The sequence below is a fragment of the Nicotiana tomentosiformis genome, chromosome 10 (genome assembly GCF_000390325.3).
Source record: "Nicotiana tomentosiformis chromosome 10, ASM39032v3, whole genome shotgun sequence".
Taxonomy (NCBI): Eukaryota; Viridiplantae; Streptophyta; class Magnoliopsida; order Solanales; family Solanaceae; genus Nicotiana; species Nicotiana tomentosiformis.
The window spans coordinates 47,702,848-47,716,769 of NC_090821.1; the positions used below are offsets into that span (position 1 = coordinate 47,702,848).

Here is a 13,922-nt window from a genome sequence, read left to right on the forward strand (position 1 = left end):
GAGTTTTGGGATATTTAGAACATACCCAGAACTTTGACTTGCACTACAGTAAATTCCCTGTGGTGATTGAGGGATACTGTGATACAAATTGGATCACCGATTCAACTGATTCTAAGTCCACGAGTGGATATGTATTCACTATTGGTGGAGGAGCGGTATCTTGGAAGTCGTCCAAACAAACATGTATTGCCCGCTCTACAATGGAGGCTGAATTCATAGCCTTAGATAAAGCCGGTGAAGAAGCTGAATGGCTCCGAAATTTCTTGGAAGACATTCCATTTTGGCCCAAACCGTTGGCACCAATATGCATACATTGTGATAGTCAAGCGGCAATTGGAAGGGCTGGGAGCGTTATGTATAACGGTAAATCTCGTCATATACGACGAAGACATAAAACCGTTAGGCAATTACTCTCTAGAGGAATTATCACGATTGACTATGTAAAGTCAAGTGATAATGTGTCGGATCCACTTACAAAAGGCCTAACTAGAGAGGTAGTTGAGAAATCATCAAGGGGAATGGGGCTATGGCCGAGAACAAGTCATTGTGGCGGTAACTCTACCTAGAAGACTGGAGATCCCAAGATCTAGGTTCAAGGAGATCAAACAAAGTCATTAATGACGGTTCAACATTGTCAAATAAAATTTTAGTCCGTTCTCGTGATGAGACAATGTTCAGTACCAAGGATAAAGCATTAAGGCTTTTTAATAATTTCTAAATTTGATATGGGGTATATCAAATAGTGTATCTACAGGATGACACGTTTAGGAATCACCTATGTAAGTGTGAAGTGTTAGCCGCTTCAAGGAGAACTTTGTAAGGCCAGTTCTCTACGCACTTATGAAACCAGGCAGTGTTCATGGCTGAAACGAACACAACAATGAGAGCCAAAGACGGTTAAGGGTCGATTGTGTGACTTATGTTGTCTAGGTATACACCAAAGTTCAACGGTTCAAAGATATCAAATCTACCGATTGACCGAGTATATCCGACATAAGTTCACTACGGAAAGTTCAAAGGGAAACCTACTTATCCAGATGCGATTAATCCTTGCTTGCAAATCACACAGTTTTTCCATGCATACTTCCGTGATATAGCCATTCCCCATTCATGTGGGGGATTGTTGAGGTTTTTGTTATTTAAGATGAAATAGTCTTAAAATGAGGGTGAATGGAAAATGGAGGGAAAAATAAAATTTTTGAGTAAAATTTTAAGTTTCTCCCTCTTGACAATGAGACATTGTCCCATATTGGAAAAGGAAAAGATTTTTGGTGGGTATATATATAATTGGTTTTCTTGTAGCTCTTAAAGAGTTAAGAAGAAAGCAAGCCTCGCGCCGTCGTCGTCGCTCGCTCGCTCTGCTCGGCTCGGCTTTGGCTTCAGCTTCGGATCGGCTTTGGCTTCGGCTTCGGATTCATTTGGATTTGGTCAAATGATCGATTGATTGATTAATTTTTTGGACCAAATTTATTTGTTAATAGTAAATATTAACGTAAGATTATCCGCATTGTAACGGATATGTTCCAATCCGTGTATTGACCATCAGCTGCAATATCAGCCGCCTAATGCTCTTCCCACCATGGCCAAGTACTTGCTCCACAAACAAGCTAGTGCATGCTCCACCATGGAGGGTGGAGGGTCGTTCATCTTCAAAGTTGACTGCTATAAATATGTGCAGCAGCTGTTGAAGAAAGACACACCAAAACTGAAAACGCTCAACTTTGGCTATACATTGCACTCCTTCCTCTCAGCATTTCTATACGATTTTCTGAGTTTCTACTCCTTTGTTCTGCATTGTTTTAATTTCAAACAAAGCAACTGTAAGTGTGATTTGCTACCGAACTTTGTGTTCGCTGAAACACTGGAGTTTGAAGTACCGCTACACCAGTGTGTGATTCGTTCTATCCTGGGAGGAAATAATCCATAACCTTGGGTACTAGGAGGGGATTAAATTCCTTAAGGAAATACTGTGAATTCAGTGGGCTCGAATTAATTATTGTTTCATTACGATACAGTGGGCTCGAATTAATTATTGTTTCATTAAATTCCTGGAATTATTATTTATAAATATAACAATATTTGCGGGACTAACAAATAGCACTCAAATGATTCAGCTATAGCAATTGAAGTTTATTATTATAGTATATTATATACTAGTATATTATTACAGTATACTGCTGCAATATATTATATATGTTCTTGCAGTATACTACTGCAAAAATGTATATTGTTGAAGTGATGGTATGCTGGGTACGGACAAATTAAAGAGGAAAGGAATATTAACGAATAGGTAGATTGGATAACACTTTTCGGCCTAATAGGCAAATATTATGATAAATGTTCGCTTAGAACAATTAACGGAATTAGCAACCCATATTAAAAATAAACTTATAATAAACCTAATCTCATTTTATTACACTTAATAGTCATACGGTAATTTTACTTCAGATTTATAGCCACCTTCCTAATATGTCAATTTTCTCCTTTTCTTTCACAAGATTTCTCTTTTGTTTTGTAAAAAAAAAAAAAAAAAGCCTTAGACCTAACCATTCATCTCTCCCCCTCTGTCAAAATCAAGCCGTCTCTATCATCTTCTCCACCTTTTCCATTTTTTTGTTCTTATGGCCCACCTCACAAGACAAGAAAAAGACCATTTTTTTCATCTTATTCAAACCAAAATTATAGCAGCCGTTCCCTTTTTTCAGTAGTGATCCAAATCGACAATCAAAATCTTTTGTATAATTTGATCTTCATTATGCTCAAGCCTTGACAATTCTTTGTTGATTTCACAACCTTTTCTGAACTTGTGAGTCTAGCAACAATGGATCAATCCAGCAATAATGATGTTAGAGTCGATAATACATTTCGAAAAAGTTAAGAGGGGTAAATGAGTGGAAACTGACCAATAGGGACAGTTCAAGGAAATTACCGGTGTGTAGGGACTCGTGTAGATGATAGAAAGGTATGCCTTTGGGGTACTATTGGTTTACTTTATTGCCTTTATATTTTTTTTTATTACAAGAAAAAATAATTTCTCTATTTTGATCCGTGATTGTACGGAGTTCAAAATGTTTTTTTTTTCTTTTTCTTTCCAAACTCAATGACTTGAATTTCATCAAAATTTCACGCTCCTTATAAAGGAGAATTTAATTTTAGATGGTAATGGTGTATACAAATATTTAGGTGCTGTTTGGTCTGTAGAACGGAAAAAAATAATTTTCATATAAAGGTTAGTGTTATTAATAAATTGATTGATTTTTACATTTTACTGCATGACAACATTATCATCGGGGGCGAATTTATCTTTACACCAAGCCGTGTCGTGCGACACCGTTTCGTCAAAAAAGTTTACTAAATAAGTATATATAATTAAAATACAAAAATAACAATTGTATAAATATAGTATAGTGACACCCCTTGGCACAAAAACCTAAGTAGTTCTCTTGGTCAGGCGTTCATTTTCTTGCGGAAAGCCAAGGTTCGAGTATTCCTAGCTTCATTTCCTTGATTTCGAAGGCTTTTTGCCTGCCTTCTATAAAAAAAATAACAAAATTTAGTATTATTTCTAATCAGGTTATTTTGAATACATTTCAAAAATGAAAGCTCGTCATAAAGAGTTCAATGATATACTTGAGTTGTGTTTTATTAATATGATTTAAATTTTGTTACTTTTTAATATGATATTATTATAATAATTTATTTATTTGTTCACCTCTTAAAATAGTGACGCCACTTATGAAAAATTCTGCGTATGCCACTGATAATCATAACAGCCCGCAAGAGTTGGTTGAGTGAATGGTTTCCTATAGGGGAGATCTATGATCGATTCACCTCACTAACAACCTTTTAAGTTAGAGCTCGCCGCACCAAACTAGTCTAGTGTGATTTGCAACTTTACATCTCCCAAAAAAAACATTAGCATAACAAATATGCGAGGATATATCCATTATATTTTAACTCCTAAATTACGCCGAAGCCGCAAAACTCCTAATCAATACAAGAATTCTAAATGAGGCAAAACTCCTAATCTATGCAAGAATTTTGAAACTAAATAAAACTCTTAATTTAGAAATATAAACATAGAAATCTTTGACTCGAGTATTTGGGGGTTAATTCATTCACATTCCCCCCCATAAAATACGTTTACTAAAACTCTTTGACCCTCCAAATTTGATGTATTTTACTTTCAAGCAATTCACATATAATGGTAAATTAAATGTACATATTCATGCATCAAGGAACATATATATATATCTACTTAATTACCGAGTATACGAGAGCCTTTAATCTGCTAAGAGGGCGTACGCTCCAAGAATTCAAGTCTTTTTCAGTAATTAAAGAGAAAGCAGCACACAAAATTGTAATACAGCTGCTATAAAACAACATTACAATCAACTCTGCCGGGTATTTCTTAAGGACAAATGCCTGCAATTGCAAAACATGAAACAAAGGAAAAATTGATCATTTCACTTTAAAGTCTATTAAGGAAAGCACATTTCTTGGTAATATTAATTAATTACCTTTGAAATGATAAATACTGAAGCTATTAGAGAGGTAATCATCATAAGCAAACCCCCAATTACCCAAGCAGAAGATTGGTTGAGTAGAAAATGAGGAGGAGCTGCTAATATTGAATTCAAAGGGCTTCCAAAAACTTGAGGACCTTTATATAGAGTTGCAACAATTGCACCTATTATTGATACCAATGTCCCAACAGATTTAGCCATTGTGTTCAAACTCTTGTAGTCAAAGTTTTCCATCCTACAAAAAAGAAAACTTGTGAAGAACACCACAAAATTTGAATATTTATATAGAATTTGGACAAGTTTAATACTATAGAAACATTGTAATTAATTGGTTAAAAGGAAAGGTGAGTTTTAAACCTGAGAATGACGGCAAGAATGTAGGTGAAACCTGGAATTAGTTGTAATATTGCTGTGGAAAGTAATGAAGAGGAATATTGAAGTCCAAGAATTCCAAGCACTTGCATCAAGAAACTACAATATTGCACCATTAATAGTCATTTCCTCTCTAATAGATTTGTTGAAATGAGGCACAAATTTACATACCCCGTTAGGCCAAGCAAGAAAAATCCATAAAGAAAGGTTGGCCAAAGAGGTGGAAGAGCTGATCTGCATATACAAAAAAAAAAAAAAAAGAACAAATAAATAAAGAGTATGAAACAAGGAGTTCATTTCCCGCAAAAATGAATCTACTTAGAGGTGGCAAAATCAGTCATGTTTTAGTAATCCATTCAAGTCGTCAAAGTTTAAACGAATTGAGATTGATCCTTTTATTTGTTTAGCCCAACGAATTGAACTCGAAATGATTCATAAAACTATTACGTCAAAACATATCAAATAGTACTGTAACCCAACTAGTCAAATTTGGAAATTGAAAATAATGTAAATTTAGAAAAGCTTAAGCCAATAAATTTTAAAATATAAATAGCTTTCACATTAATTGTGTTCAGAAGGAAATGGGACATGTTGGATTTGCTGAGTTAGGACCCATTATTTGACCCATCCGATATTAATCCATTTAAATCCAAGTAGAGCTTGGACGAATTGAATTGTATCATAATATATAATTTGGCTTGTATTTGTTTAAGTTTGACCCAACTCGTATGAAATGATGTAGAAAAAAGATACCTATGGAGCAGGAAGGACAGTGGAATAAGAATGAGAGTTGAGAAGGCACTTGAGTAGAAAGTAAAAGTGAAAGGAGTCATCCCACTTGACATAGCCACTTTAGCTGCCACCATAGATCCAATTTGTGCTAACTGCTGAACTACCATCGCTATAAATGGAACTGCGGTTTCCATCTTCTTTCACCTCTCACTCTCTCCTTTTATTTTCTTTCGAATGAGAAATAAAGCAACTAAAAATGTTAAAAGGGAAGTTAATCACTAGTTCATCTGCTTAAAACCATGTTTTTTCTGATATTTCTCACACACACACACACATTTAATTTGCTTTGTTTTTGTCAGCTTCAATTAAGTTGACGATGCTCTTCAATGAAGTCTCTTGCATACTTCCTAATTCTACTATTTACTTCGATCACAAATTGTACGTGTTGATAGACTGTAGAGAAAAAAAAAAAAAAAGAGGTGATGAGATTCTGGCCGGATAGAGTGTATGCAATCATTCAAATCTGGCAAGAGTTTAGAACGTTAAATATAATATATATAATTTATTCTCAAATCTGGTTAGAGTTTCAAACGTAAAATACAATGTATTCTTAGATGTGGGCGAACTTTCTTCATGACTCATTGACTCCGAACATGGAGAATTTTATTTTGGATACAATCTGATACAATGTATTTTCTGATGACTTCACAATTCTATTTTTGAAGTTTTTTTATACAGTGTATGCTTGAGAATGCAGCTGTATTTGACTTTATTTATCAATGTTGTTGCTTTTTGATACAATGTAAGATTGAGTTATTTAATAATTGTATTCTGATTTTCACACATATGAATGTATTTTTCTAGCTTGTATCCAATCTCTCATAGGCTTTATGTATCCAAAATATAGCCATTGTGTGCGAACAAATACAGTTGATATAACTTTCTATCAAAATTGTACTCATTGATACAATCACTTTGTGCGAATGAATAAAATTGATATAACTTTTCCATTAAAATTGTAATCATTGATATAACATGACAACTGATTGATATATCAAAATTTGAATTTGGTTGTATGCGTTTAATACAGATACATTAATGATAATTAATCAAACTATACTTACGTATCGTAATTAGGCTCTAAACTATAGTACCTTTTGAAAAATGTCCTTAAATGTAACAGAGGATTTTGTCATTATCATGTATGGATCATCGATTTCTTTCTCGTCAGTTAATGAGTTCTCCACCTTAAATTGCCTTAAGACTTCATTTTGAGCTTGCTAGCATACATTATAAATTATAAGGTAGAAAAATGTTAGCTTAGACGAGCAACAAATTGAGCTCCTCCTACAGATGAGCTAAACGAGCGACAAAGAAATTGGTTTCCTTTCGAATATATAAGAATCTATTTGAAAGTTCATAATGAGATGAATGGAAAGACTGATATATAATATATTGATAAAAAAAAAAAAGATAGTAGGAAGGTCTATAGCTAGCTAATTCTTTCATCTTAGATAAATATATAAAAAACAATTTTGTGTTTAATGTTAACCTTGCCTATGTAAAATATAAAGAAAGCTAACATTGTACTTTGTTCTAAAACTAAACCAAAAGTAAAATCAAGCGTAATTGTTTCTTCTAGTGATTGAAATCCGCAACAAGATTCTTGGCTCTCTTTTTTCCCTTCTAGTTCAAATACTATTGTAACCTTGGCCTTGGGGGAAGTAAGTGATAGTACAATATGCGCAGGCGCATAGTCCAGAAACACTAAATAATATTCCTTTTCTCTCAAAAAAATACAACGGGAAAAGTTTGTACAGTGATTAAAAAAGAAAAGAGAAGGATGGAGATTTATGCTATGAGAGGTACTTTCTCAAATATCCTTTAAACAATTAAAACGACCAACGCAGACTAGGGGTGTTCATGATTCGGTTTGGGTCGGTTTTCCCTAAAAAGAAACCAAACTAAGTAAATCGGTTTTTCAAATATTGAAACCAAATCAAACTAATTAAGTCAATTTTTTATCGATTCGATTTTTGTCGGTTTTCGGTTAGTTATCAATTTTCACTACCAAACGCATATTACGGCGACTAAATTTTTAACGTAACGCTATCAAACCAATTGCTCTTTGACAAATTTATCATTTGCCAAGATATATTGATGATAATTGACTCAAATAGTGATTAATAATTTAAGTTTCAATTAAAAATCGATTATTTTTAATATGAAATAAATTCTTGTACTTAGCAAAAGAAAACTATCAATAAAACTAAAAGGCATAGAATTAGATTATTATAATAGTAAAGAACTAGATTAAAAATACAAATGACTAATATATACCATAAAATTTTAGAAACTTTATATATAAACAAATAAATAAATAAATAAATAAATATATATATATATATATATATATATATATATATATATATATATATATATATATATATGTGTGTGTGTGTGTGTGTGTGTGTGTGTGTAATAATAAATTTAAATAGCTACTTTTATAGTCGGTTTGGTTCAATTTTTTCGATTATTTTTTGATTAAAACCAAAATCAAACCAAATTTGATGTGTTTTTAAAATTTAAAACTAAAGCCAAACTTAAAAAGTATAAGATTTTTTGGTCCGTTTCATTTTTTAAAGTTTTTATGAACACCACTAACGCAGACATCGAAGTAAATAGTAGAATTAGGAAGTATGCAAGAGACTTCATTTTCAAATCCTGAAGAGCATCGTCAACTTAATTGAAACTGACAAAAACAAAGCAAATTTAAATACGCAAAAAAGGACAACAACAAAAACTGTGATGTTCCCTGATCAATCAGGAAGCCAAGAATAGATATTCCTTGTTTAGAACTTCAACCTCACTCTTTGATTCCTTCAAGAAAAACCCATTGGTCCAAGCCACTTGACCCTTTTATATATATGTGTGTGTGTGAGAAATATCAGAAAAAACATGGTTTTAAGCAGATGAACTAGTGATTAACTTCCCTTTTAACACTTTTAGTTGCTTTATTTCTCATTCGAAAGAAAATAAAAGGAGAGAGTGAGAGGTGAAAGAAGATGGAAACCGCAGTTCCATTTATAGCGATGGTAGTTCAGCAGTTAGCACAAATTGGATCTATGGTGGCAGCTAAAGTGGCTATGTCAAGTGGGATGACTCCTTTCACTTTTACTTTCTACTCAAGTGCCTTCTCAACTCTCATTCTTATTCCACTGTCCTTCCTGCTCCATAGGTATCTTTTTTCTACATCATTTCATACGAGTTGGGTCAAACTTAAACAAATACAAGTCAAATTATATATTGTGATACAATTCAATTCGTCCAAGCTCTACTTGGATTTAAATGGATTAATATCGGATGGGTCAAATAATGGGTCCTAACTCAGCAAATCCAACATGTCCCATTTCCTTCTGAACACAATTAATGTGAAAGCTATTTATATTTTAAAATTTATTGGCTTAAGCTTTTCTAAATTTACATTATTTTCAATTTCCAAATTTGACTAGTTGGGTTACAGTACTATTTGATATGTTTTGACGTAATAGTTTTATGAATCATTTCGAGTTCAATTCGTTGGGCTAAACAAATAAAAGGATCAATCTCAATTCGTTTAAACTTTGACGAGTTGAATGGATTACTAAAAAATGACTGATTTTGCCACCTCTAAGTAGATTCATTTTTGCGGGAAATGAACTCCTTGTTTCATACTCTTTTTATTTATTTGTTCTTTTTTTTTGTGTATATGCAGATCAGATCTTCCACCTCTTTGGCCAACTTTTCTCAATGGATTTTTCTTGCTTGGCCTAACGGGGTATGTAAATTTGTGCCTCATTTCAACAAATCTATTAGAGAGGACAACAACAAATAATGGTGCAATATTGTAGTTTCTTGATGCAAGTGCTTGGAATTCTTGGACTTCAATATTCCTCTCCATTACTTTCCACAGCAATATTACAACTAATTCCAGGTTTCACCTTCATTCTTGCCGTCATTCTCAGGTTTAAACCTCACCTTTCCTTTTAACCAATTAATTACAATGTTTCTATAGTATTAAACTATTCTATATAAATTCTATATAAATATTCAAATTTTATGGTGTTCTTCACAAGTTTTCTTTTTTGTAGGATGGAAAACTTTGACTACAAGAGTTTGAACACAATGGCTAAATCTGTTGGGACATTGGTATCAATAATAGGTGCACTTGTTGCAACTCTATATAAAGGTCCTCAAGTTTTTGGAAGCCCTTTGAATTCAATATTAACAGCTCCTTCTCATTTTCTACTCAACCAATCTTCTGCTTGGGTAATTGGGGGTTTGCTTATGATGATTACCTCTCTAATAGCTTCAGTATTTACCATTTCACAGGTAATTAATTAATATTACCAAGAAATATGCTTTCCCTAATAGACATTAATTTGATAAAAAAAAAAGTGAAATGATCAATTTTCCTTTGTTTCATGTTTTACAATTGCAGGCATTTGTCCTTAAGAAATACCCGGCAGAGCTGATTGTAATGTTGTTTTATAGCAGCTGTATTACAATTTTGTGTGCTGCTTTCTCTTTAATTACTGAAAGAGACTTGAATTCTTGGAGCGTAAGCCCTCATAGCAGATTAAAGGCTCTCATATACTCGGTAATTAAGTAGATATATATATGTTCCTTGATGCATGAATATGTACATTTAATTTACCATTATATGTGAATTGCTTGAAAGTAAAATACATCAAATTTGGAGGGTCAAAGAGTTTTAGTAAACGTATTTTATGGGGAAAAATGTGAATGAATTTACCCCCAAATACTCGAGTCCCTAGAGATAGATTTATTTTTTTCTAAAAATATTTTTTTGGCAAGTGCAGAGTTTCTTTGGAAATGTATTCCAAGTGAGTATATGCTCATGGTGTGTGAGGAAAAGAGGACCTCTCTTTGTTGTCATGTTCCATCCAATAGGTATTGTGATTGCAATGGCTGCCAGCATATTCTCGGGTGAAACTATCCATATTGGAAGGTAAATCAGACATCTTTTAAAGTTTCTTTCCCTTCCCCTTTTTCTTTTTGTGGTCATTTGTGAGTTAAAGTTTCTAACATATGATTGCTAAACTTTATCTATTATTACAGTAAAGTCATTTTTATTACACTAAAGTAATTAATTTTTTATTATTATAACATTGAAGTTCTGAATTTTCACATTAAAGTAACTGAACTTTACACACTAAAATAGTAAAGCCCCAAAACTTTATCCACTCCAACAATATAGCCATCTCGATATGTTTTCTCATTATAGTAGGTAAAATCTAGTAACCTTAATATTGGTTAAAGTTTAAATGCTCTAATGTAACAAAAAATAGTATTTAACTTTTCTATTACAGTGACTAAAGTTCAGTTTATTGCCGTAGTGAGTAATGTTCAATTACTTCAATGTGATATAAAATAGTGTTGTGACTTTAGTGACATATCAATAAAGTTTAGTAACCAATACGTTGAATTAATCTGCAAAATCAAAGGCACATTCAAGATTTTCAACTAGTGAGTGTTATATTACATACTTCTATGTGACACAACAATTGGTGTAAATTTAGTATAACTTTGTACTAGTATTTTTAAAATTTTCAACTGCCAAAAATGTGATTGTGCTTCCACTTGCTATTGCAAAGACAAATCTTCCCCTGAATGAACTAATTACTATAATTGTTAACCTTTAGTGAAATAAAAATCAGTGACCATCTTGTTCTTTGTTTAATGTAGTTTGTTGGGATCAATCATCATTCTACTCGGGTTTTACTCAGTGATATGGGGAAAAGCTAAAGAATGGAAAATGGGAGAGAACAATGGATGGAAGAGCTTGGAATCAAATAGCAACAACATGCCTTTATTACAAAACAAAGCTGATGATCTATCCATGATACAAAACCATTGAAGACTCGCACTTTGTTAGTGGGCATAGTGGAAGATATTGGGAAACAAATTCATAAATAACCATTTTTCAGCATACGTAATTGAAAAATAACTATTGTTACTGTGTTGTTAATTTTACTGGTGAAATTCTAGGACATTCTTATAGGATTTTTACCTATGAAATTCGAAACTTTATGTTTGTAGTTATTTTTCGATTACATAACTGTCACGACCCAAAATCCCACCACATGCGTCGTGATGACACTTAGTCTTCAAGACTAGGTAAGTCGATTACAATTATATTTCGAGCTATTTTTTTAAACATATAATTTAATACAAGTGTCGAAACCAAAAACAGAAACAAATATAAAAACCTCCCAAGATTGGTAATACTGAGTCACAAACTCTAACTAAATACATGCAATGATCTCAAGGATCGAGTATATATGTAACGACTCGACCGGTCGTTTTGAGAATTTGAGCCCCGATCCCCTAATATCTGCTTTCCCATATTTGTTTTTGCTTTTGGGACTTGCCGGAGTGATTGGTTATGGAATTCAGAGAGTTTTGAGACACTTAGTCCCTAGTTGTGAGTTTAAGCCTTAGAGTTTGGACCGTAGTCGGAACTGTATGAAGACGGATCCGGAATAGAATTCTGTCGACTCTGTTAGCTCCGTTGAGTAATTTTGGGGGTTAGGAGCGCGTCCGGAATGTGTTTTGGAGGTCTGTAGTAGATTTAGGCTTGAATTGGCGAAAGTTAGTTTTTCGGCGATTTCGGCCGATAGTGAAAATTTTGATATCGAGCTCGGAATGGAATTTCAAAAATGGTTGTAGGTTCGTAGTGTCATTTGTGACCCGTGTGTAAAAATTTGAGATCATTCGGACAAGATTTGATATGGTTCGGTGTCGTTTGTAGAATTTGGAAAATTTTAAATTTTTTGGCTTGAATCCGTGCTTAATTCATGATTTTGGTGTTGTTCGATGTGGTTTGAAGGCTTGACTAAGTTCGTATGGTATTTTAGGATTGGTTGGTATATTTGGTTGAGGTCTTGGGGGCCTCGGGTATATTTCGGATGCTTAACGGGTGAACGCTTGGACTTAGAGGAAATTTTGAGTTGCTGGTTCTGGAATTTTCGCACCTGCAGTGGGGAGTTCGCAGGTGCGCTTTTAGGCCTGGGAGTCAGTGGTCGCAGATGCGACAAGTGAGCCGCAGGAGCGGAGCCGCATCTGCGGAAGGGCAGTCGCAGATGCGGAGGTGAGAAGGACCCAAGGTTCCGCAAAAGCGGACAATTTAGCTCAGAAGCGCATCCGCAGGTGCGGACTCAAGCGCGCAGGTGCGGACGCAGCCCGGATAAGTGACCTTCTCACCTACGATGATTTTTCCGTAGATGCGTGACCGTAGGTACGGTCCTAGGTCCGCAGGTGCGGAAATCATTGGGCAGAAAAGGGGATTTCGAGGGTTTGAAATTTCATAACACAAAATTCAATTTAAAGCTTGGTTGTGATGACCCAAAATGTAATCTTTAAATTTAATAAGTAAGTCTATGTTTTAAGACCTCGAAAAGTACCATTTATCATTGCTCGACTTGTGTGCGCAGTCCGAATTTTTTTTCGAAAAGTGTTTATGTGAAAAATAGATTAAAATGTGAAATAAAGCTTTAAAACTCAACTGAGTTGACTTTGGTCAACATTTTGAGCAAACGGACCCGGATTAGTATTTTGACAATTCCGGTAGGTCCGTATCGTGATTTGGGACTTGGGCGTATGCTCAGAATCGAATTCTGAGGTCCCTAGCCGGAGATATGGAATTTTGATGAAAAATTAAAAGCTTGAAAGCTTAATAATTTTTAAGAAATTACTGATGTTGGATTTATTGACTTCGGGTCCGTATTTTGATTTCGGAGCCCGGTATAGGTCCACTATAATATTTATGACTTGTCTGCCAAATTTGGTGAGAATCGAAGTTGATTTGACGTGATTCGGACGTCCGGTTGTAAAAATATAAGTTTTAAAGTTTTCTTAAAAATTTCCTTTGATTTGATGTCCGATTCGTAGTTCTTGGTGTTATTTGGGCGATTTGATCGCGCGTTCGCAAAGGCCAAGCCAGGCAAGCATCGCGTTCGCGAGGTAGCCCTCGCATTCGCGAAGAGTAAAATTGGGCAGCAAAAATTTGTGCTTCGCGAACGCGAGGCACTGACCGCGTTCGCGAAGAGTAAAAATTCCAGAAATAGAACTTAGGTTCTAGAAAATGGGATTCGTCCCATTTTCAACCCTTTTCCATTTTTGAGCTCGAGTGAGGCGATTTTTGGGCGATTTTCACGGAAAAACATTGGGGTAAGTGTTCATTATCCTATATTGATTATATTTCATGATTTCATACTCATTTATATCATG

At 34.1% G+C, this 13,922-nt stretch overlaps 2 protein-coding genes across 3 annotated transcripts; one reads left to right on the plus strand and one right to left on the minus strand.

The window, feature by feature from the left end:
- Positions 1-4,118: 4,118 nt before the first annotated feature.
- Positions 4,119-6,413, minus strand: LOC104106542 (WAT1-related protein At5g40230-like). Its single transcript, XM_018774267.3, has 5 exons — positions 5,652-6,413; positions 5,070-5,132; positions 4,884-4,997; positions 4,521-4,761; positions 4,119-4,425 (listed from the first exon to the last, which is right to left on the minus strand). Exons 1-5 carry the CDS (start codon positions 5,822-5,824, stop codon positions 4,255-4,257), a joined length of 762 nt encoding a protein of 253 aa, XP_018629783.3. The 5' UTR covers positions 5,825-6,413; the 3' UTR covers positions 4,119-4,254.
- Positions 6,414-8,390: 1,977 nt separating this feature from the next.
- LOC104117931 (WAT1-related protein At4g15540-like) lies at positions 8,391-11,735 on the plus strand. Of its 2 annotated transcripts, XM_070187444.1 has the most exons (7): positions 8,403-8,868; positions 9,385-9,447; positions 9,521-9,634; positions 9,761-10,001; positions 10,111-10,269; positions 10,493-10,641; positions 11,379-11,735. In XM_070187444.1, the coding sequence occupies exons 1-7, from the start codon at positions 8,696-8,698 to the stop codon at positions 11,548-11,550; spliced, it is 1,071 nt and encodes a 356-aa protein (XP_070043545.1). In that variant the 5' UTR covers positions 8,403-8,695; the 3' UTR covers positions 11,551-11,735. The 2 variants fall into 2 exon arrangements, with proteins under 2 accessions (XP_070043546.1, XP_070043545.1); XM_070187445.1 differs by lacking the exon at positions 10,493-10,641 and having other exon boundaries at positions 8,391-8,868.
- Positions 11,736-13,922: the final 2,187 nt, after the last annotated feature.